The 22414-nt window shown below is 38.5% G+C and overlaps 1 protein-coding gene across 1 annotated transcript in view; it reads left to right on the top strand.

Annotated features, from left to right (window-relative positions):
• Positions 1-18376, top strand: part of LOC106867941 (dynamin-1-like protein) — a 75465-nt gene extending 57089 nt beyond the window's left edge. Inside the window, exons 10-13 of the mRNA XM_089338371.1 lie at positions 6102-6248; positions 7615-7711; positions 9871-10058; positions 17990-18376. Coding sequence (XP_089194497.1) covers positions 6102-6248; positions 7615-7711; positions 9871-10058; positions 17990-18361 — 804 coding nt within the window. The 3' untranslated portion in view covers positions 18362-18376. The remainder of the gene's footprint in view (positions 1-6101; positions 6249-7614; positions 7712-9870; positions 10059-17989) is intronic.
• Positions 18377-22414: the final 4038 nt, after the last annotated feature.

Genomic DNA, 22414 nt, shown 5'->3' with positions numbered 1-22414 from the left:
TTTCATCAAACACTCTATTTTCTTTTTGTACTTTCTTACAATGGATTTTTTTGTTTGTTAAAGAAACTAATTTTATAACCTTTCCTGTCACTGACCATGCAATAAGGAAGGAAATAAGATGTAGAATCCTCTTTTATGGTAGTCAAATACACTGAATTATGCCCCTTAATCAACAGATTTGATCTCAATCTTGCAGCTGCTGTTCTTTTTAGCTCTGGTTGATAAGACCTAGGAGCAAATGAATTCTAGCTTCTTTGTGGTTTTTCAAATAGGGCACCGTTTTCTTTAGCAGGATGTGTGATAAATTTAAAGCTTTATAAAATTTATACTAATGCTTTAGCATCTTGTAAAGTGTTTTTAATTATAAATTTGCTATGGTATTTTTGATTCTTTAAGTGGGTTTAGTCGTTTGTCCGTGACCATGCTGGAGCACCACCTTAAAGGGTTTTTTTTTTTTTAGTTGGAGAAATTGATCCCAGGACATATTCCTTGTACGTCTAGTACTTATTCTATAAGTCTCTTTTGCCGAACTGCTAAGTTACATGGATTGTAAACACCGTAACTTAGCGGTTCGACAAAAGTGACCAATAAAATAAGTATCAGGCTTACAAAGAATAAGACCTGGAGTCGATTTGCTCGACCAAAGGTGGTGCACTAGCATGGCCGCAGTCAAATGACTGAAACATGTAAAAGAGAGTAAAAGATTTATATTACATCTCTATTGTAATGTGATATAGTTTCATTTATACTTGTAATTCTTAACTACAATTCAATGGAGTAGCAGTTATAAATAGTTTCAGTTTTATAAAGTTTCACTTATTCTCTAACTGCGTATAAATCGTTGGTTGTAATACTAGAAGTGGGTTGTTTTTCGAACATGCATAGGCACATTTTTTAAATATTTCTAGATTAAGAAAGTGAAATTTCAGAATAATGATGAAAGTGAAAAGCTTTAATAAAATAAAACTGCGTATGCATTGGGGAATTGAAACTGATTTATGAATACAAACTAACCATTCAACAAGCTGACACCATAATGCACTGTTGTGGTGCTGATGCCATGTATTAGACCCATCCTGGAATAACGATTCTGCAGGAGTGTCCCTGTGGTAAGAATTTTGCTAGGCACAGGAACGGTTGTGTGGTAAGAAACTTGCTTCCCAACCACATGGCTCCAGGTTCAGCCCCATTGTGTGGAACCTTGGGCAAGTGCCCTTGACTATAGCCTCGGGCTGACCAAAGCATTGTGAGTGGATTTGGTAGACGGAAGCTGAAAGAAGCCCACCACACACACACACACACACACACACACACACACACACACACACGTATTCGTATTTGTGTCTGTGTTTGTCCCTCCACCATTGCTTGACAACTGATGTTTGTGTGTTTATGTCTCCGTCACTTATCGGTTCGGCAAAAAAGAGACTGAGGAAATAATTACTAGGCTTGTGAAGAATAAGTCCTGGGGGCGATTTGTTCGACTAAAGGTGGTGCTCCAGCATGGCCACAGTCAAATGACTGAACCAAGTAAAAGAATGAAAGAATAGATAATTTTATTGCAATATCAGGAGGAAAGACACAGAAAAGAGAAAATAAAATGTCTACATTTTAATCAGGAATAGGGAATCCAACTTGGTCTGTGTGTGTGTGTGTATTGATACAAGCATGTCTGAGTGGTTAAGAAGCTTTCTTTGCAACTATGTGAGTTTGTGTTCAATCCCCCTGTGTGGTACCCATGTGTCTTCTACTTCAGCTCCAGACTGACCAATGCCTTGTAAGTGAATTTCGTAAATGGAAACTGTAGATGCTTGTGGTATGTGTGTTTGTCCTCCTCACTGTTCAATAACTGGTGTTGGTTTGTTTACATCCCTGTAACTTAGCTGTTTGGAAAAGGAGACCAATGGAATAAGTCCCAGACTCTAAAAAATGAAAGTACTGGGTTGGTTTGTTGGACTAAAACCCTCCAAGGTAGTGCCCTAGCTTGGCTGTAGTTCAATGACTGAACTGTAAAAGATATATCATCATCATCATAATATAATCATTTAACATCTGTTTTCCATGTTGGCATGGGCTGGACTAGTCATGGGTGTGTAGTAAGAAGCTTACTTCCCAATCACATGGTTTTGGGTTCAGTCCCACTGTGTGGCACATTCGGCAAGTGCTTCTACTATAGCTTTGGGCTGACCAAAGCCTTGCGAATGGATTTGGTAGATAGAAACTGAAAGAAGCCCGTTGTGTGTGTGTGTGTGTGTGTGTGTGTGTGTATATATATATATATATATATATATTTATATGTGTGTGTGGGTGTTTGTGTGTCTGTTTGTCCCCCCAACATCGCTTGACAACCGATGCTGGTATGTTTACGTCCCTGTAACTTAGCGGTTCGGCAAAAGTGACCGATAGAATAAGTACTAGGCTTACAAAGAATAAGTCCTGGGGCCGATTTGCTCGACTAAAAGGCGCTGCTCCAGCATGGCCGCAGTCAAATGACTGAAACAAGTAAAAGAGTGTACTACATTGGATGCAGAAACAACTGTTAGATGAGATGCAGTTTATTTGCATTGAATTAATAAATAATAATTGATGTCAGTCAATTGTTGTTCATCAATATTTCTCCATTTTCTGTTTTCTTTAAATAAATAAATATATATATATATTAACAGTTTGATGTGAAATTTCAGAATAATGATAAAACTGAAAGCTTTTAACAAAATGAAACTGCATGTACAAAATGAAACTGTATGTCGAGGAATTCCTCTTTGGAAGGTTTATTCCAATTTCAGTTTTTAGAATTATTCCATTTTCCTTTTTCTCCACCAGAAGTTCAATATATGGAACCATTCCAATTCCATGAAATTCAAATTGAACATGCGTTCTGATATGTCTGCATAGTTAAGAAGTGTCTTCTGTTATTTCCTAGTTCCAGATTTGATTGTTCTGTGTAGGATTGGGTGTTTTCTACCATAAGTTTGGGTTGATTGGTAACCTGTAAGTGGAATTTGGTAAAGAGGACCTGTGTGGAAGCCTGTTTTTTTGTCTGCAACCATGCTGGTACCACCTCGAATTTTAGTTGAACGAATCAACCCCAGTACTTGTTTGTTTTTCCTTTTCTTTGTAAGTCTGGTACTTTATTCTGCTGGTCTCTTTTGTTGAACCACTAAGTTACAGGGATAGAAACACACCACTTGTCAGGCAGTGGTGGGGAACAAAAACACTCAGACACACACACATGCGACAGACTACTTTCAGTTTCTGTCAATCCAATTCATTTACAAAACTTTGGTTGACTTGAGGTTCTAGTAGAAGACACTTGTCCAAGTTACCTATGACTGTATCTTTTGTCAATACTTACATTTTCAAGAGAATATAAAGTGTTTGAAGCTTATGGAACAAAGTCCCTTGCAATATTTGTTCTGCTCTGAGTTATAAACATTCTCTTGTTTCACTCTCAAAAGCTGGGTAAAGTAGTCCTTTATCCATTGAAGACCTGTTCCCAAATATGAAGTACCACAGATAAAATAATATAATACTCTTATTGTATACAGTGCTCAAGTGCACAACTCATCAGAGTTAAGATGGATGCCAGCTCGTCATCTTAAATAATACTTCAACTTACGATGAAAGTAAACAAAGTTTGTTTTAGAAGCGTTGAGATATATTAAAAGATACAGAAATAAATTTTTTTTAATTCTCAAACGCGTGATAATGCTAATAAATAGTGTGATCAGGATAAATTATACATTGCAGAAAAATACGTTACTGGCCAGCCATGAGACTCGAACTCACAAGCACTAGTTACAAAACACCAGCATCAGCCACAAGGATGTGGGTTTGAGTCTCATGAAACTGCATGATAACGCTATTTATTAGCATTATCTGTATCTTGTAATTATAATAATGCTCTCTCTTTTACTCTTTTACTTGTTTCAGTCATTTGACTGCGGCCATGCTGGAGCACTGCCTTTAGTCGAGCAAATCGACCCCAGGACTTATTCTTTGTAAGCCTAGTACTTATTCTATTGGTCTCTTTTGTCGAACCGCTAAGTTACGGGGACATAAACACACCAGCATTGGTTGTCAAGCGATGTTGTGGGGACAGACTCTCACACACACACACACACACACACACACACATATATACATATATATATATATATATATATATATATATATATATATATATATATACACACATACATACATACATATATACGATGAGCTTCTTTCAGTTTCCATCTACCAAATCCACTCACAAGGCTTTGGTCAGCCTGCGGCTATAGTAGAAGACACTTGCCCAAGGTGCCACGCAGTGGGACTGAACCCAGAACCATGTGGCTGGCAAGCAAGCTACCTACCACACAGCCACTTCTGCGCCTATAATAAAATAAACATGAGAAGATTTTGCTGAAAGTTAAACAAAAAAAAACTATCAATGAATGACATGCCGTCATCAGGGATTCAGTCATATGGAGCAAACAAAAACAACAAAAATGCTCAATGGAAAGAGAGGGAAAAGGAAAGGAAGAGCAAAATAGTACCACAGGTGTGGCCCACTATCACAAGTCAAAAGATCATCGACACACTGAGTGTATCCAGCATCCGGAAAACTCCAAGGAGAGACAAGGTCCCCAACTTCTGGTTGAAACACCTTACCAGCATCACATAGCGGCAACATCTAATTTATTAATAAGCAAGCCAGAATGAACACTAAACTGGATATTGAAGGACAAACCACCCTAATTCCCAAAAACAAAGACACCGTACAACCACAAAAGTATAGGTCAATAACATGCCTATCAACATCATACAAAACTCTCACATCAGTCATCTTATAACTGGCGTATAATACATCTGGAAAACATTTTACCAGAAAAACAAAGGGGTTGCTGGAGAGGGATGTACGGTTGTGTGGAGCAACTTCTGGTAAATTGAGCCATTATAGAGAACTGTAAGAAGAGAACAACAAGTCTGAACATAACTTGGATTTATTACCAGAAAACATTTGCCAGTGTTCCATACTCCTGGATATTGGAGTCTCTCCACATAGCTTCAGTGCTACTAAGATATATCAACCATGCAATGACAAACTGGGAAACCTGTGCAAGACGCAATCAAATCAATGATACAACCTAAACGAAACAATTCACAAACACAAAATGCACTCAGATGCTGGAGTGGCTGTGTGGTAAGTAGCTTGCTTACCAACCACATGGTTCTGGGCTCAGTCCTACTGCGTGTCAGCTTGGGCAAGTGTCTTCTACTGTAGCCTTGGGCCAATCAAACCCTTGTGAGTAGATTTGGTAGACGGAAACTGAAAGAAGCCCATCGTATGTATGTGTGTGTGTGTGTTTGTGTGTGTATACATATATGTGTGTGTATACATATATCTGTGTGTATGTGTTTGTTCCCCCACCATCGCTTGACAACCGATGTTGGTGTGTTTTTTGTCCCCGTAACTTAGAGGTTCAGCAAAAGAGACCGATAAGATAAGTACTAAGCTTACAAAAAATAACTCCTGGGTTTGATTTGTTAGACTAAAGGTGGTGCTCCAGCATGGCCGCAGTCAAGTGACTGAAACAAGTAAAATAGTAAAAAGAGTATATAGCAAATAACCAATGAAATAAATTATCACCCACAGACTGGATACTTAAAGCATTACACACACAACACAATCCCTAATACAACAAAAGACTGCACTGCACCTCGTAATAATAATAATAATAAAAAAAAAAGAAATTGATGTAATACAATATCAGGAATTGTTTGCACACTCCCAACAGTAAAAGAGAAGCTCACACAATGCTGCTCACACACACACCCCAGCAACACGGAGGTGGAGCAAGTGATGTATGAATTTACCTGAAACTAATGAAATGCTTAATAATAATAATAATAATAATAATAATAATAAAGTGAAAAAACATCCCAGGCCCTATCAAATGTTTGTTAATGCTAAATCTTCCATTTTTTATTTTGATAGGGACCCAGGCCCTATCAAATGTTTGTTATTGCTAAATCTTCCATTTTTTATTTTGATAGGGACCCAGGCCCTATCAAATGTTTGTTATTGCTAAATCTTCCATTCTTTGTTTTGATAGGGACCCAGGCCATCTTTATTTGTTCCTGAAATCTCATTTGAATTGTTAGTGAAACGGCAAATTCGTAGACTGGAAGAGCCAAGTTTACGCTGTGTGGAACTTGTTCATGAGGAGATGCAAAGAATCATTCAACATTGTGGAACACAGGTCAGAGATTGATATTTAATTATTGCTTATTGAAATGCTTTTCTTTTGGTTGAGTTGAAATGTAACTTGTTGAATATTTAGTTAGAGGATAAATTAGGAGTCGAGATGAGATGGTTGGACACAGCTCTTTGGATGCTGATGATATGGCCCAGCTGATTGGACATTCAGCCTATTTTGCTGATTATACTTTTTGGTACTGGAAGCAAAAACACACACATACAAAAATATAAACACACTGATAGACAGATAGAAGGTGAGAGAGAGAGAGACATTAGACATTCAAACATATCTAAAATGCTCATATACACAGTGAAACACACACACACATACAAGTGCCAGAAGGCGACGCTGGGCACAGGTGCCATCACGATTTCGCTTGCCCCAACAGGTCTTCGCAAGCTGAGTTTCGTGTCCAATGAAGGAGACGACGTTGGCATGAGTGCCAGTCGTCAAATTTAGTTTGATTTCGATTCACTTGCCTCAACAGGTCTTCGCAAGCGGAGTTTAGTGTCCAATGAAGGAAAGGTACGCATAAGTGGGCTGGCTACACCCCTGGCAGAGGCCTTGGATTTAGGTCTTAACTTGGCTTGCCGGGTCTTCTCACGCACAGCATATTTCCAAAGGTCTCAGCCAGAAGTCATCGTCTCGGTGAGGCCCAATGTTCGAAGGTCTTGCCTCACCACCTCATCCCAGGTCTTCCTGGGCCTACCTCTTCCATAGGTTCCCTCCACTGCTAGGGTGTGGAACTTTTTCACACAGCTATCCTCGTCCAATCTCACCACATGACCATACCAACGCAATCGGCTCTCTTGCACACCACAACTGATGCTTCTTAGGTTCAACTTTTCTCTCAAGGTACTTACTCTGTCTAGTAATACATTGTTATATTGTTTGTCATTATACATTGTTATATTGTTTGTCATTATACATTGTTATAGTGTTTGTACACAATAGGGCGATCACTGAGCTGATTTTGATGCATCCACTATTTAAGTACTTGGTTCTCTTGAATCCAGGAAATGTTATACCATCATTTAACATTCGTTTCCCAGGAACTGCCATGGCTGGGAAGACACCAAGCTCCATTGTCTGTTTTGACTCGCTTTCTACAAATGTATGACTTTCCTAATGCCAACCACTTTCCAGAGTGTACTGGGTGCTTTTTACGTGGCATCAGCACCAGTGTTTTTTAAACACACACACACACACACGCACACGCACACGCGCTTATTTCAGTTCCTGTTTTCTAAATCTACCCACATGGCTTTGATCTACCTGACGCTTTAGAAGATATTTGCATAAGCTGCGGTGAATAAACTCTATCAATCTGAGATTTTTCATTTGAATATTTCTTTCTTCTTTCCAGCAAGAAATGCTGCGGTTTCCTAAATTGCATGAAAGAATAGTGGATGTTGTTACATATTTACTTCGGCGCCGTCTACCACCAACCAATGCAATGGTAGGTGAACTTCTTGTTAAAGAGTGATTCTTATTGTATCTGATGTGATGAAAGTCGAATTATCTGGCAGCATCAGTAGGTCTGGAGGAATATGATGGATTGCAAAATGTATTAAGCATTGTAATTAAAGTTAGATTAACAGCATTGTTAATTATAAATATTTAAATGAGACTACTTTTTATAGTGTAAAAAATGTTATTTATATAAAAATGTGTTAATACAAGTAACCTTGTTTATCACCAATCCCAAATAACATATGAGGAGTGTTCATTAATGATTTCCTCTGACCCACTTCCCAGGGACTGGGATAAACGAAACTTGGCATAACTATTAGTCCTTCTCTACATAGCTTTCACCAATGGTGACACACATTGCTTTATGCAACTGTGAAGATCTTGTCTGTAGAAGTCGATAGGTTGTGTCAGGAGCCAAGACTTTATCTCAGAAATAAGTTTATCATCATCCAGAAAGTGCTTCCCCTTCAAAAAATGACTTCTTGGTTGGAAAGAGGTAGAAGTCAGATGGTAAGTGTAAGGAGGATACGGAAGGATTTCATAGCTGCAGGAGTGTGCTTTCATCTGGGCAACATGTGCATTGTGAACTAGGGTGTTGTCTTGGAGGAGGTGGACTCCTTTGGTCAGCATGTCACACCTCTCTGCTTTGATGGCATCTCACGGTTTCTGCAGCAGAGAAGCATGATATGCCCCATTAATTGTGGTGCCCTTTGCCAGAAAATCCATCATCATTATTCCGCGCTGGTCCCAAGAGACTGAGCATCACCTTGCCTGTTGAGGGTTGGACACGAGCCTTCTTTGGCGATGGTGAGTTATGCTTCCATTGCTTCGACTGGACTTTAGTCTCAGGATCATAGTGATGGACCCATGTTTTATCCTGTGTGATAACTCTGCTGAAAAAGTCCTCCTCGTTTTCTTGGTATTTTGCCAAAAGAGCCTGGAAGCTATTGACTCGTTCTTGTTTGTGAGGAATCCATCGTGCAGACAACTTCTTCTTGTGCAAATGGACCCTGCACTGCACTTCTTGGGCTAGTTACCGAATAGATATGTGGCAATTCTCCAAAATGGTGGATTCCACTTTGTGGATGGTGACGTCATCAATGGCAGAATGTGGTCGTGCAGGAATAGGAACAGTTTCCATCGATGTCAGACCACATTTCAACTGGCGATGCCAGTGCTTCGCTACGTCATATGATGGTGCATCATCACCATAAACTACTTTCAGCTCATCAAAAGTCTCTTTTGGTGTACAACCTTTCAAGTATAAGAACCTGATCACTGATCTGCTTTCGACTGCCTCCATTGTAACACCTTAGTCCACTTCAGCAGCCATAAAAGACAAACGAATACTAGTGGAAAGCTGCAATTTACAATGGGACATGTAGACATGTATGATTATACCTGTACAAGTTCCATTTCCTGCAATAACTGGAAGCGTATCAGGTGAAATCTTTAATGACCACCCTCATAGTATGCTCAATTGGGTATAGTGTTATGTTTATCATGTATTGGTTTGTAATGACAGGTTGGCAATCAAAGATTCTTCTACTGCAAAAATTCCTCCCAGTGACCACCTAGAATGCTCAGCTACCCAGAATGCACAGCTACCCCGAATGCATGGGCTGTTGCTTGTATTTACATGACCATGCTGTGAGTCTGTGTATGCTTTATATGGGTTTATGTACTTGTATCCATCAACATGGGACCAGTGGAAAAAAAAATATGAAGGCGCTTAATCCTAACAAACAACGCAAACAAATGTATTTTCTATGAGCAAGAAAATATGTGGTTGTGGAACCTTTGCTGCTGCGGCCTGTGAGTTTGGTGCCAATGAATCTACCATTTACAAAGTACAAGCAGATGATAGGTTTATGGCTGTGTTTTAGGAACCATGCTCCCGTGATAAATGAGGAGAGATGTACATGCTTGTCCAAGTAGTAGCCATATATTTAATTATTTTTTTCTATGCTTGATTGAACTGCTTCTCTTCATAACACAAACTCATTACATTTTATGCTTTTTATTGATACAGACTATCACAAATTTCTTTGGACTCTTCTTATTCATTTTTTCTCCCTTTCCCCATTAACCAACATAAAATGAAATTATTCACTTGTCGTTTATGCTTTTCTTTTCATTTTCCAGGTAGAAAACCTTGTTGCTGTCGAGCTTGCTTACATCAACACTAAACATCCAGATTTCACAGAGGCTAACTTAGTTCACAAGACAGCTGTAGAAGACACTCAGGATAGGCGACTGGTTAAAGAAAGTGGTACTCCAGCTAAGACGGCGCCAATACCTGATGTGACAGAAATTAAAGAAAATAAAGAGCTTAGAGTAAGTGTAAATCAATTTTCCCAGGGTTCCAAATAAGATTTAATTTTTCCCCAGGTATAACAAAGCTAGAATTTTCTATACATTTTCAAATTTTTTTCGCAAATTATATTTCATCAAAAGCAATATACATACATACATACATATACACACACACACACACACACACACACACACACACACACACACACACACACCTGTTTTTTTCCAGCATGTTTGTAGATCCTCTTCCTCAATGTGTTAGTGACTTACATTTCACAAGCAAGAAAATGCCATAATGGTACTTAAAAAGCAGTTTTTGTAATGTTTGGACAAGGGATCAATCTCACTACCCCTGATTGGAACCTGGTCTATTATACAGCAAGTAGCATTCTTCTCCATTAACAATCATAGCAGAGACGATCAAAATTAAGTAAGTGCCTTGCCCTCAGACATAGAAAAAGATGTCATGTGATAGGAACACATGCTCCATAAGACGGCTGTTTGCTAGCTCTCCTGCTGGGCCATTTTTACCACTTTCATAGATGATATTATACGGGGTGCAAGAAATATTTGAAGACCTATTTGGTGATTTTATAACAACTCTAATCTATCAAAAACCAAATGTATTTTATGAAGAATGTGGGCACATATGTTCTTGATAAGCTTTCTTAAAAGGTTATTCTCTGAATCTGCCTTCAGCTTTGATGACATTTCAATGTGGGACAGGAATCAGTGATATGTCTGCACTAAATGAACCTTATTTGTTTTGAAATCCCCTGAACAATGGTGGTCTTCAATCAAGTATGGTATTGTGAAGATGTCTTTTTAACAAAGCTTCAAACATAGTAATCCATGGGATCTGACATATTTGGAAGCCAAAGTTTGGTGTTACGTTATTATAAAGACTGTCTGATATCTGTTCTTGAGTTACGTGAGCTTTGTGAGAAAGTGCTAAGACACATATGGCTTGCTACTGTGTACTTCATCCATCCGGGGCTTAACAATTGTCTACAGTATCTTAGTGTATCCAGCAGCCTTAATTCTAAGACCCTGTATAAAGATGTGTGTTGACATAAAATGACCTTCATTTCTCACCACTGCTAAAACCATTACAGTTGCTGGAAACTTAGTGTGCATCACTCTGAAGACATCAGAAGGGTCTGCAGATAACTATCAATCATTTCTCCTGTTAAACTTTTGGTCTTGGTCAAAGTTTTACTCATCAGAGAGGAACCAAATCCTGCTGTGTTCATGAGGATTTTTAACCTTACTAAGTAGTCACTTAGGTCAAGTAGTTTTCCCATGTCTTTACAGACATGAATTGAGCTCTCCTTAGTAGATACAACTTATATCAAATGTCCTCATGCATCATAATTCTGATAATCTACTCCAATACATGCAATTATGGAATAGATGAGACGACTCATTGTCATGTTTTCCCCAAAGTTTGTCAATACGGATATATTTGTATTAATCATGAGCAAACTGCATCTGCACGATTCTTCGAATGGCACACCAATTAAAAAATAACCTCAAATTATATTTTTAGAAGTGTGGCCCACTTAATGATGAACTAAGTCTCATGCAGTTTGCTTCTCAAAAAGCATTTCCCATGTCAGGCCTTTACGATTTGACTGAGGACTGGCGAGCCAGATGGCTACACCAGGCTCCAGTCTGATCTGGCAGAGTTTCTACAGCTGGATGCCCTTCCTGACGCCAACCACTCTGAGAGTGTAGTGGGTACTTTTACTTGCCACCAGCATGAAGGCCAGTCCAGCGGCACTGGCAACGACCTCGCTCAAATGTTGTTTTTCATGTGCCAGTAAGGCGACGCTCGAATGGTGCTTTTTACAACCCTGGCAACGATCACGCTTGGATGGTGCTGTGAGCGTTCCACTAGCACGGATGCCAGTCCTGCGGTGCTGTCATCGAATTTGATTTCAATTTCACTTGCCTCAACAATGCACTATAATACAAAAAATGGACAATAGTCCATTTTTTGCACTATAGTGCATTGTTGTACCATTCAAAACTTTTTATTCTTTACAAACAATACACAATGCTTCAAGGGAACTACAATACTCTCCTATATATATATATATATTCACGTATATATATATATATATATATATATATATATATTCACGTATATATATACATATACACACACACATATATATATATACACATATATATATTCACGTGTATATATCATCATCATCATCGTTTAACGTACGCTTTCCATGCTAGCATGGGTTGGACGACCTGACTGGTGAAACCGGATGGCAACACCAGGCTCCAATCTAAATTTGGCAGAGTTTCTACAGCTGGATGCCCTTCCTAACGCCAACCACTCAGAGAGTGTAGTAGGTGCTTTTACGTGTCACCTGCACGAAGGCCAGTCAGGCGATACTGGCAACGGCCACGCTCGAAATGGTGTATTTTATGTGCCACCCGCACAAGCCAGTCCAGGGGCACTGGCAACGATCTCGCTTGAAAATCCTATGGAGGCCAGTCAGGCGGTACTGGCAACGGCCACGCTCAAAATGGTGCATCTTATGTGCCACCCGCACAAGTGCCAGTCCAGGGGCACTGGCAACGATCTTACTTGGCTTGCCGGGTCTTCTCACGCACAGCACATTTCCAAAGGTCTCGGTCAGTAGTCATCGCCTCGGTGTGGCCCAATGTACGAAGTTCTTGCCTCACCATCTCAGCCCAGGTCTTCCTGGGCCTACCTCTTCCACGGGTTCCCTCAACTGTTAGGGTATGGCACTTTTTCACGCAGCTATCCTCATCCATTCTCACCACATGTCCATACCAGTGCAATCGTCTCTCTTGCACACCACAACTGATGCTTCTAATGTTCAGCCTTTCTCTCAAGATACTTACACTCTGACGGGTATTCACATTGACATTACACATCCAACGGAGCATACTGGCTTCATTCCTTGCGAGCTTACGTATGTCCTCAGCAGTTACAGCCCATGTTTCACTGCCATGTAGCATGGCTGTTCGTACGCATGCGTCATACAGTCTGCCTTTTACTCTGACTGAGAGTCCCTTTGTCGCCAGCAGGGGTAAGAGCTCTCTAAACTTTGCCCAGGCTATTCTTATTCTAGCAGCTACACTTTCAGCGCACCCACCCCCACTACTAACTTGGTCGCCCAGATAGTGGAAGCTATCGACTACCTCTAGTTTTTCACCCTGGAATGAGATAGAAGTTGTTTCCTGTTTGTTTACAGTCTTTATTGCACCTGAACATCTGCCACAAACAAAAACTAACTTCCTAGTTAAACTGCCTTTGATGTTGCTGCACCTCTTATGTGTCCATAGCTTGCACCGGGTACATCTTATAGAATTACTACCTACTCCTTTTCTACATACTGAGCAGGGCCATCTACCTGAAGGGGTTTGTGTTTTATCTACCTTCCTACTTATTAGGATTTTGGTTTTAGCTAGGTTGACTCTAAGGCCCTTCAATTCTAGACCTTGCTTCCACACCTGAAACTTCTCCTCTAGTTCTGATAGTGACTCCGCAATTAGGGCAAGGTCATCAGCATAGAGGAGCTCCCAGGGGCAACCTGTCTTGAACTCCTCTGTGATTGCCTGGAGGACTATGATAAATAAGAGGGGGCTGAGGACAGAACCTTGGTGGACCCCTACCTCTACCCGGAATTCATTGCTGTACTCATTTCCAACCATCACCTTACTGGCAGCATCTCTGTACATGGCTCGCACAGCTCTCACTAACCATTCTTCTATCCCAAGTTTCCTCATTGACCACCAGATAAGGGATCGGGGAACCCTGTCAAAGGCTTTCTCCATGTCAATGAAGGCCAGGTACAGAGGTTTATCCCTGACTAGGTATTTCTCCTGCAGCTGTCTCACTAGAAATAAGGCATCAGTAGTGCTTTTACCTGGCACGAACCCAAACTGCATCTCATCTAAATTGATTCGCTCCCTAATTAGTTGGGCTATGACCCTCTCTGTAACTTTCATAACCTGATCTAACAGCTTGATGCCTCTGTAATTATTTGTATCTAAAGCGTCACCTTTACCTTTGTAGCAGTTGACTCCTTCGTGTATCACCTGGTTCGTAATACGGGTGAGTAGGCTATAGCCAACACTGCCAGATATTTTGAGCATCTCTGCAGTGATTCCTGATGGGCCGGGGGCTTTCCCGGTCTTCATGCTCTTAATTGCTTTATCTACCCTGGTACTATCAACTCGGATAGCTGGTCCCTCTATTGGGTCGACATAAGGCAGGCTCTCTGCCTCCCATTCATTCTCTTTATTAAGCAATCTATCGTAGTGTCATCTCCAGACCTCTTTCTTTGCATCCTCATTTAGTGCAAGCGTACCATCATCCATGCGAACACATTTCTCTCCTACAACATCACTATTTTCTCTCCTACACTGTCTTGCAACACGAAATACCTCGAGTCTTTGGTCCTCACGGCGCAGAACATTGGCAAATCTTTTCTTATCTGCTTCCCCTCTGGTTACATAAACCTGTCACCTAGCCTCCCTTCTGGCACATTGGTACAATTCCCTGCTACCACCATTCTTCCAGTCCTTCCAAGCCTGTTTCTTTTGTCTAATAGCCCTGTCTACCTCCTTGTTCCACCACCACGTTACTCTGGGTCAAGAGGGGACCTTACACCAGCCACAGATCTGGTCGGTGGCTTTCAACAGGTTGTCCCGCAGAAATCTCCAATTGTCTTCCACGTTGTATGATGCTATATCCCCTTCTATTTCGTTAAATGCTTCAAGTAACTTGTCTCTAAGTCTCTGTCCATTTGCAGGGTCTTTAAGCTTCCACACCCTTCTCCTCCAAGCCGGTCTAATTCTGGGCACCCATTTTGCCTTGATCCCAAAGTCGCTAACTACTAATCTATGTTGTGGGGTACATTATTCGCCAGGGTAGGTTTTGGCATTTATAAGCCGCCCTCTTTCCTTATTTCTGGCGAGGATGTAGTCGATTTGGCTAGAGTGTCTGCCGGAGCGGTAGGTGACTAGGTGACTGGCAGGTTTCCTGAAGTTGGTATTGCAGACCATAAGATCGGTTGCATCACAGAACTCCAGCAGTCTGGTTCCCTCCTCGTTGCGGGAACCGAAGCCATAGCCTCCATGTATGCCATGGAAGCCTCCAGCACGACGTCCGACATGACCATTGAAGTCTCCAGCCACAAAGAGAAGGTCCCTGTCACTCGTCGACGAGGTAGTTTGCAAGAGGGTGTCATAGAATTGGTCTTTCAGACCATCTGGTAGCCCCGGTTGAGGTGCATAGGCTGAGATGACAGTAGCTAATCTATGATGAAGCACTAGTCTAATCTTAAGTACTCTGTCACTTACTCTAACTACCTCGATTACCTTATCCACCCATTTCTCTGCTAGAAGTATTCCTATGGCCCCGACCCCGTCAGTGTTCCCTGCCCAGAAAATCTTGTACCTACACATATATTCATGTATATATATATATATATATATATATATATATATATATATATATATATATATATATATATATACACATACACATACACATCTGCGCTATCTAGTCGATCCTACAACAACTATCTAGCGCAAATGCACATATGTGCAAAACATATATGAGGGTTTTTTTTAAAACAAAGTAAATCATTTTTTTTTAAACAAAGTAAATAAAACTCAAAGTAAATAATTATTTTTTTGTTGAATCTTCTACATCTTACTCTTCAAATGTTTTACGTTGTTCCAGGGTGTATTTTGGTGTCACATATATTTCAGTAATCCCATTGTACGCACTCCAACAATCAGAGTATATAGTTGTCCCTGGTTTGATAAATTTTTTAATAAGTGGTAGAAAAGTTTCAGAAGGACGGTCAGGTACAAAGACTAAAAACCTATTTTTATCCTCTCTATCCCACCCTCCGTTGTATTTGTGCTTGCACATCATAGATTCATCTATTTCTATGATGTGCCCAAGTCCACCAATTTGGTAGGGGTTACGCAAAAGATAATTACTTGTAATGTCCGTCATGTACTGATACCATTGAACAACAGTAGATTTTGAAAGACCGACTTTTTAATGGACTCTTTACCAAAAACAGGTAGTGTATGATTTATTTACTTTGTTAAAATAAATTATTTACTTTGTGTAAAAAAATTATTTCCTTTGTTTAGAAAAAAACCCTCATGCATGTTTTGCGCATGACGCGCACTTGCGCTAGGTAGTCGTAGGACCAATTAGTCACAACTCGCTAGTGCGGATGCACACACCAGGACCACTCTTCTTGAATAGTACCCACATGTGTATATATATGTATATATATATATATATATATATACACACATGTATATGTGTAAACATAAAAGCACCCACTACACTCTCGGAGTGGTTGGCATTAGGAAAGGCATCCAGCTGTTGAAACTCTGCCAGATCAGATTGGAGCCTGGTGCAGCCTTCTGGCTTACCAGTCCTCAGTCAAATTGTCCAGCCCATGCTAGCATGGAAAGCGGACGTTAAACGATGATGATGATGATGACAATGTTCTTGTTAACATAGGCTTAGTCTCATTTTTTCTGTGTTGGTAATTGTGTTGCATTGAAATAAATATGCTTGCAACCTTAATTTCTTTTGGATCTCGACATGATCTACATTTGTATCACATGGGATGGACTTCAGAATAAAAACCATAGAATTCATTATTTACAAATAATTAGATAATTAGTATGTGAATATTTAAATGCTTAAGGTACCATTTGACTGGGATTAGCTGACAATCAAGTGTTTTTTTCTTTGTTTTTTTTTCTTTTTTTTAAAAATGGAGTTGAGAAGTCAGTTATACAGGTTTGTATTGATTACTAGTATCCTTGAAAAAGAATCAGAAATCAATATCTGACTTCTTATAGCATTATTTTAACAATAGAAGCTTTATTGTGTATAATATTCTTATGTATTTATTACTTTGTCCAATGAAATTTTTTATAAGTATTTTTATCATCAAAAATAAGATAAAAATACTCATAAAAAATTTCAAAAATAAGATATAAAAAAATAAAGGCATGAAATTAACTGAAAATTACTGAATATTAATTTATTGTCTATTAAAACAAACGGCAAAATTGGAATTTTTTTTATAATCTCATTTAATATTTTCATAATTCTATTTTCCTGGATATAATCTTAACAGCAGAACTTCAAAGAGAATGTAAAATCAATACATTTCAATTGTCTTTTCTTGTGTACAAAGTCCAACTGTAACTCTTATTATCAGTTTCTCTCTATTTATTTTATTTCTAGTTTTAATCATGTTAATTTCTGAACTAGATCAAGTAACAATGGCCTCTTAAGGCCTCTCAGTAATAGAAGATTATTGCATTGTTCCCCATCTCAACAAATTATTGTTTTTTAAGCTGAACTTTGGTTTTTAAACTAAGGAGATTAATATGTTAACATGAATGGGGAATATAACATGGGTCGTGTATTAGCGTGTGTATATATAAAAAAGAATGAAATAAAGAGACCAGTGGCATAAGTAAATTTATATTATATGTAGAATGTCTTACAGCTGTTTCAGGGAAAATTCAATGTATCTCTTCATAAGGATTATTACATCTGTAATAATTACAGATGTAATAATCCTTATCTTCTACTATTACCGTCTCCGATGAAGGGATACATTGAATTTTCCCTGAAATAGCTGTAAGACATTCTACATATAATATAAATTTACTTATGCCACTGGTCTTTTTATCTCATTCTTTTATATATATATATATATATATATATATATATATATATATATAGCCTCTGAGTGTTAGATGTCTTCAGGCAGGGAAAATTTTGTTTTTATCCCAAACCATATAATAATAATAATAATAATGATAATGGATTCCTTGTAAGATTTTTATCAGATTCCTTTGCTGTTTGTTATGTCTTAGTTTACAGATAATATTTTCTATGCCAGGTTGTAGACTCAGTCAATAAAAAAGTTCAATTTTCTTCTACTGTCCACCCATCCAAGCCATCTCTCCCAAAGGAGGGAAGTTCTGTACCCTTAGTTGATGCTAATTCCTTGGACAAAACTGATGTAAGTGCTCAGCTATCACTTTTCTCTTGGCTGCCACCACCATCACTGCATGCAAGTCTCTGTTGGTTACTGAATAATTCTGTTCCAATTCCCAGCAATGCAACCAAACAAACACAGCTTCTGAATATTAAGCTTCTTTTCATATGCGTGTGTGTGTGTGTGTGTGTGTTTGTTTGTGTGCGTGTGTGCAGTCTGCTTTTATATAACATCCTTTATGGTATTGTTACCTCCACATCTTTAATACCTTGACATTCTCTTGAGTTTCTCTGGTTTTCAATTTTCTGTTTTTATTTAGCAAGGTTTCATGGAGCTGTGCATATCTTTAACTAAACCAGCACTCTGTCAGTTATGATGATGATGGCTTCTGGTGATCCAGTCAATGAAACAACCTGCTTTGTAAAATTAACATGCGAACTCCACAGACACATGTACCCTTAATATAGTTCTCAAGGAGATTCAGCATGACACAAAATGTGACAAGACTGGCCCTTTGAATTACAGGTGCAACTCAATTTTGCCTGCTGAGTGGACTGGAGCAGCTTGAAATAAAGTGTCTTGCTCAAGGACACAACATGTCACCAGAAATCAAACTCACAACCTTCCAATTGTGAGCTGACTATCCTAACCACTAAGCCACCTGCCTTCACAAATATCTTTAACTGTAGGGTATTTATTATTATAAATTCTTCAGTTTTTCTCCATCTCATGGCAAAAATGACTATTTCTCTAGTATTGTGAACAAAAGACATGTATTTTATTTCATGCACAATTTTATTCTGAGTAAAGAACATTTATCACTTTGTTTCTTTTTATTTTATTAAATATAAGAAAAGCAAATAAGAGATGACATTCTTTTTCTCCATTGGCATTTATGCACTGAAAATTCTTTTAGATTGTATAAACTGACACCATGATTGCCACGTGACAATGTTCATTAAGTAATGTATTTTATGTAAAACAGAAGTTATCAACATCGCACATGGCTTCTAACACAGAATGTTATTAATGTGCCACCTAGTTCATTGTTAGCAATGAGTTAGATTCAAGATTTGAAATAACTTTCTCTTTATATTCACCACTCCATGTAGATATTCTGATATATTCATCAATCATATAGTATGTATGTTAATTTTTACAGAATTGTTAACTATTATATGTAATATAATAGAATTTATAGAAGTTAATTTTTAATATAGAATAAAGATAGTCACCTGTGGACTCTAGTGGTGCACGTTCTAGGCTTCATAGGGCCAGTTACCCAGTTTCCATTGGATGTAAGTGACCAAGGTCACCACACTCCCCCCTGACTGAATGGGATGTCAGTCAGCTGCAGGGTTACTCATTTACAGCTGAGTGAGCTTGAGCAGTGTGAAATAAAGTGTTTTACTCGAGAACACAATCAAAGAACGCAATCCAGGAATCAAAATTGTGCTCTTGTCATCATAAGTGCAACACTCGGTCTGCTAGGCTTCATGCTGTAAAGAATGAAAAATTAAAAACCTTGAACACCTGCTCTTCACCTGAGATGTTTATAGATAGAGAAACTTTTACCACTTTGGTCACTGCATGACAAGTAAAAAGATTAAATGTTGCTGACAGGGCAACCATCAGTTTGACTGCCATCGATATCTTTGGATTTCAGATTTTAACTTGCATAAATTTTTTTTTTGTTTTTGTTTTTTGTTGTTTTTTTTTGCTTCAGAAATTACATTTATTTGTTCAAAGCTGACAATTCATCCATCACTACTCAGTTTCTCATTAAATCTTTGTACATGACCATAAGATAAATAGACAAAGTGGTTTAGAAAATTCAGGAACACAAAGTATGGAGCTATGTTGAATTATGAAACCTTTCATTGCTTGACTTTGGTTAGGTGATAATGGTTTGAGCAACCAATGTAATGCTATTAGGCCGTTAATGGGTTGGAGGTTTCTCTATAGAATTTATCAGTTTAGAAATCACTTAACTTTGAGTGAAGGTGATACTATTGTATGGGAGTTAGTGATCAACTATACATGTAGGGCTGTACAGATGAAAATTACTGCTGTGTTGGTATGTCTAAAATGCTTATGGCCAATGGTCACTAAAAGTAGTAGTAGTAGTAGTACAGAGTTACCTAGTTTTAAATTGAACATTTTTTAGTGGGAATTTGTTCATATGCCTACACATAGGCATAGTTTTGGATGTAATATTTCTTTCCTAGACATATATTGTACTTCTCTTACCCACTGAAATATGGAGTTTCAATTTCAACAATACTCCAGTTCATAGAAGTGTCTTTCATTTCACTATCTTTCAGTTTCCTGATATATTGAGATAGGTTAAGTTCTAGTTCTTGATGTAAAGTAATGAGAGTGGTGTGAATCCCAAAGTTTTTAATGAATTCTCTGTGAGCTCTCTTTCTCTCTCTCTCTCTCTCACACACACACATATTTTTCCAGTATATAAGTGCCTTTGTGTGACATTTGGTATTAAGTTGGCAGGCTGTAATGTTGCTGCTATTGCATTGTGGTATTTGGATTGGGTGTTTTTCTGTGACTTTGGTTATAGTGGGATACTTGGGTCATGATGCTTTCGAAACAAGTGTAGCTGACTTTAACATTATTCTTATTGAAAAGCTTACAAGCATTTATGTTGTAGAAAAATGTTTCCAGGAAATTACTAGCTAAGCTCATATTGTAGGGAGTGATGTTTTTAAACACAATAGCACTAGGAAAACAAAATTTTTTTTTCCTAGTGTTATTGATTTGTAGAGGGTTGCTCCACATATTCTAGTTTTTCTTTTATTGTAAATAGCAAGTGACTTTGTGTATGTTTGAGTATGTAAATATGTGTGTGTGTAAAAGTTACTTGATGAACATCTGAGCAAATAGATTGTTTTATCATAGTAAAAAATATTTAAAACTTTGTGTTATAAAGCATTCTTCCTATTTGCAAATTGATAACTTTGGGCTTGTATTCTGTAGGCAGGAGGGATCCCATTCATACAATGAAAGTGGTGGTGAGGGTTATAAGGTAATACCTGGAGACAAATCTAGCTGGACTTTATGGTGTGTATTAGTTTATTTCCAAGTGAATTATGGTAAACAAGTATCAAATATTATCATGAAAAAGTTAAAGAGAAGCAGAACTATGAGCTCTTGTCTGTGGGAGACCAGCAGAGCTTTAGAACCATATAGAAATACATTGGTTAGTAAATTTAATGTGATGCATTCTGGATATTGCTCTATGTTACACATAGCTAGCACTTCACTACATCGTGTGCAGGCCGACATATATACTTGGTACAAAACCTGGAAGTGGGTTTTAGCTTGTATATAACTACTTCAGTGTTGGATCTCTATTTATCACTACCATGTTGGAGCCTATACTTGGTCATTCCTAATACAAATACCAGCCAAATCGTTCTCAAATTACCCCCCCCCCCCCCCGGTGTCTTGATATAGAAAAGGTACATCAAATAATGTAATCCTAGATTCCCTGAAATATAATTGTGATTGTCATGGCCAGAATGCCTTTGATTATAAATTTGTGTGACTGGAGCTGACTTAGGCTAAACAATACCAACTACTAACTTTGCAAGTCTTCAAGGGAACTCTATATAGTGACTCAACCTGCTAGAAATAGCAGCCAAATCTTTGTATATCTTACCAGCTTAAATGAAAGGACACATTGGATAATTTAGTCCGGAATACACCATGCCTTAAAAAATTGGATGGTCACTGCTGGAATGCTTTTAATTAGTTTTGCTTGATGAGAACTGACTTGGAGATAAACAACAATGATAATGAACCCCTGTGTGGTTACTTGAACTGCTAGAAATAGCAACCAAATACCCCACCCTGTTTTATCCTTAAAATAGGATACCTTGAACAATGTAGACAAATATACAAAAGAAGTGGTTTAATCTTTTTGTATTCAGACTGGTTATATCAGGCGTAAATATTCTACCTGTTTTATGTTCAATCCAACCTCCCACTCCTACCCTGCAGTGTCATTTTAAAAATAAGCAATCACACCATGAAAATCTCAAAGCTATGAGATATGAATGACTAATTCAAAGCAATGTGAATAAATAAGAATTAAATTTGATTCTCGGACTGAGCTGTGTTGTGTTCAAGACACTTTATTTCATGTCGTTCCAGTTCACTCAGCTGTAGAAATGAGTTGCAACATCACTGGTGCAAAGCTGTGTTGGCCTTTGCCTTTCCCTTGGATAACATCGGTGGCCTAGAGAGGGGAGGCTGGTATGCACGGGCGACTGCTGGTCTTCCATAAACAACCTTGTTTGGACTTGTGTC

Source organism: Octopus bimaculoides, chromosome 20 (genome assembly GCF_046866305.1).
Source record: "Octopus bimaculoides isolate indiv1 chromosome 20, ASM4686630v1, whole genome shotgun sequence".
Lineage (NCBI taxonomy): Eukaryota > Metazoa > Mollusca > Cephalopoda > Octopoda > Octopodidae > Octopus > Octopus bimaculoides.
This window is presented reverse-complemented; position numbering and strand designations above follow the sequence as displayed.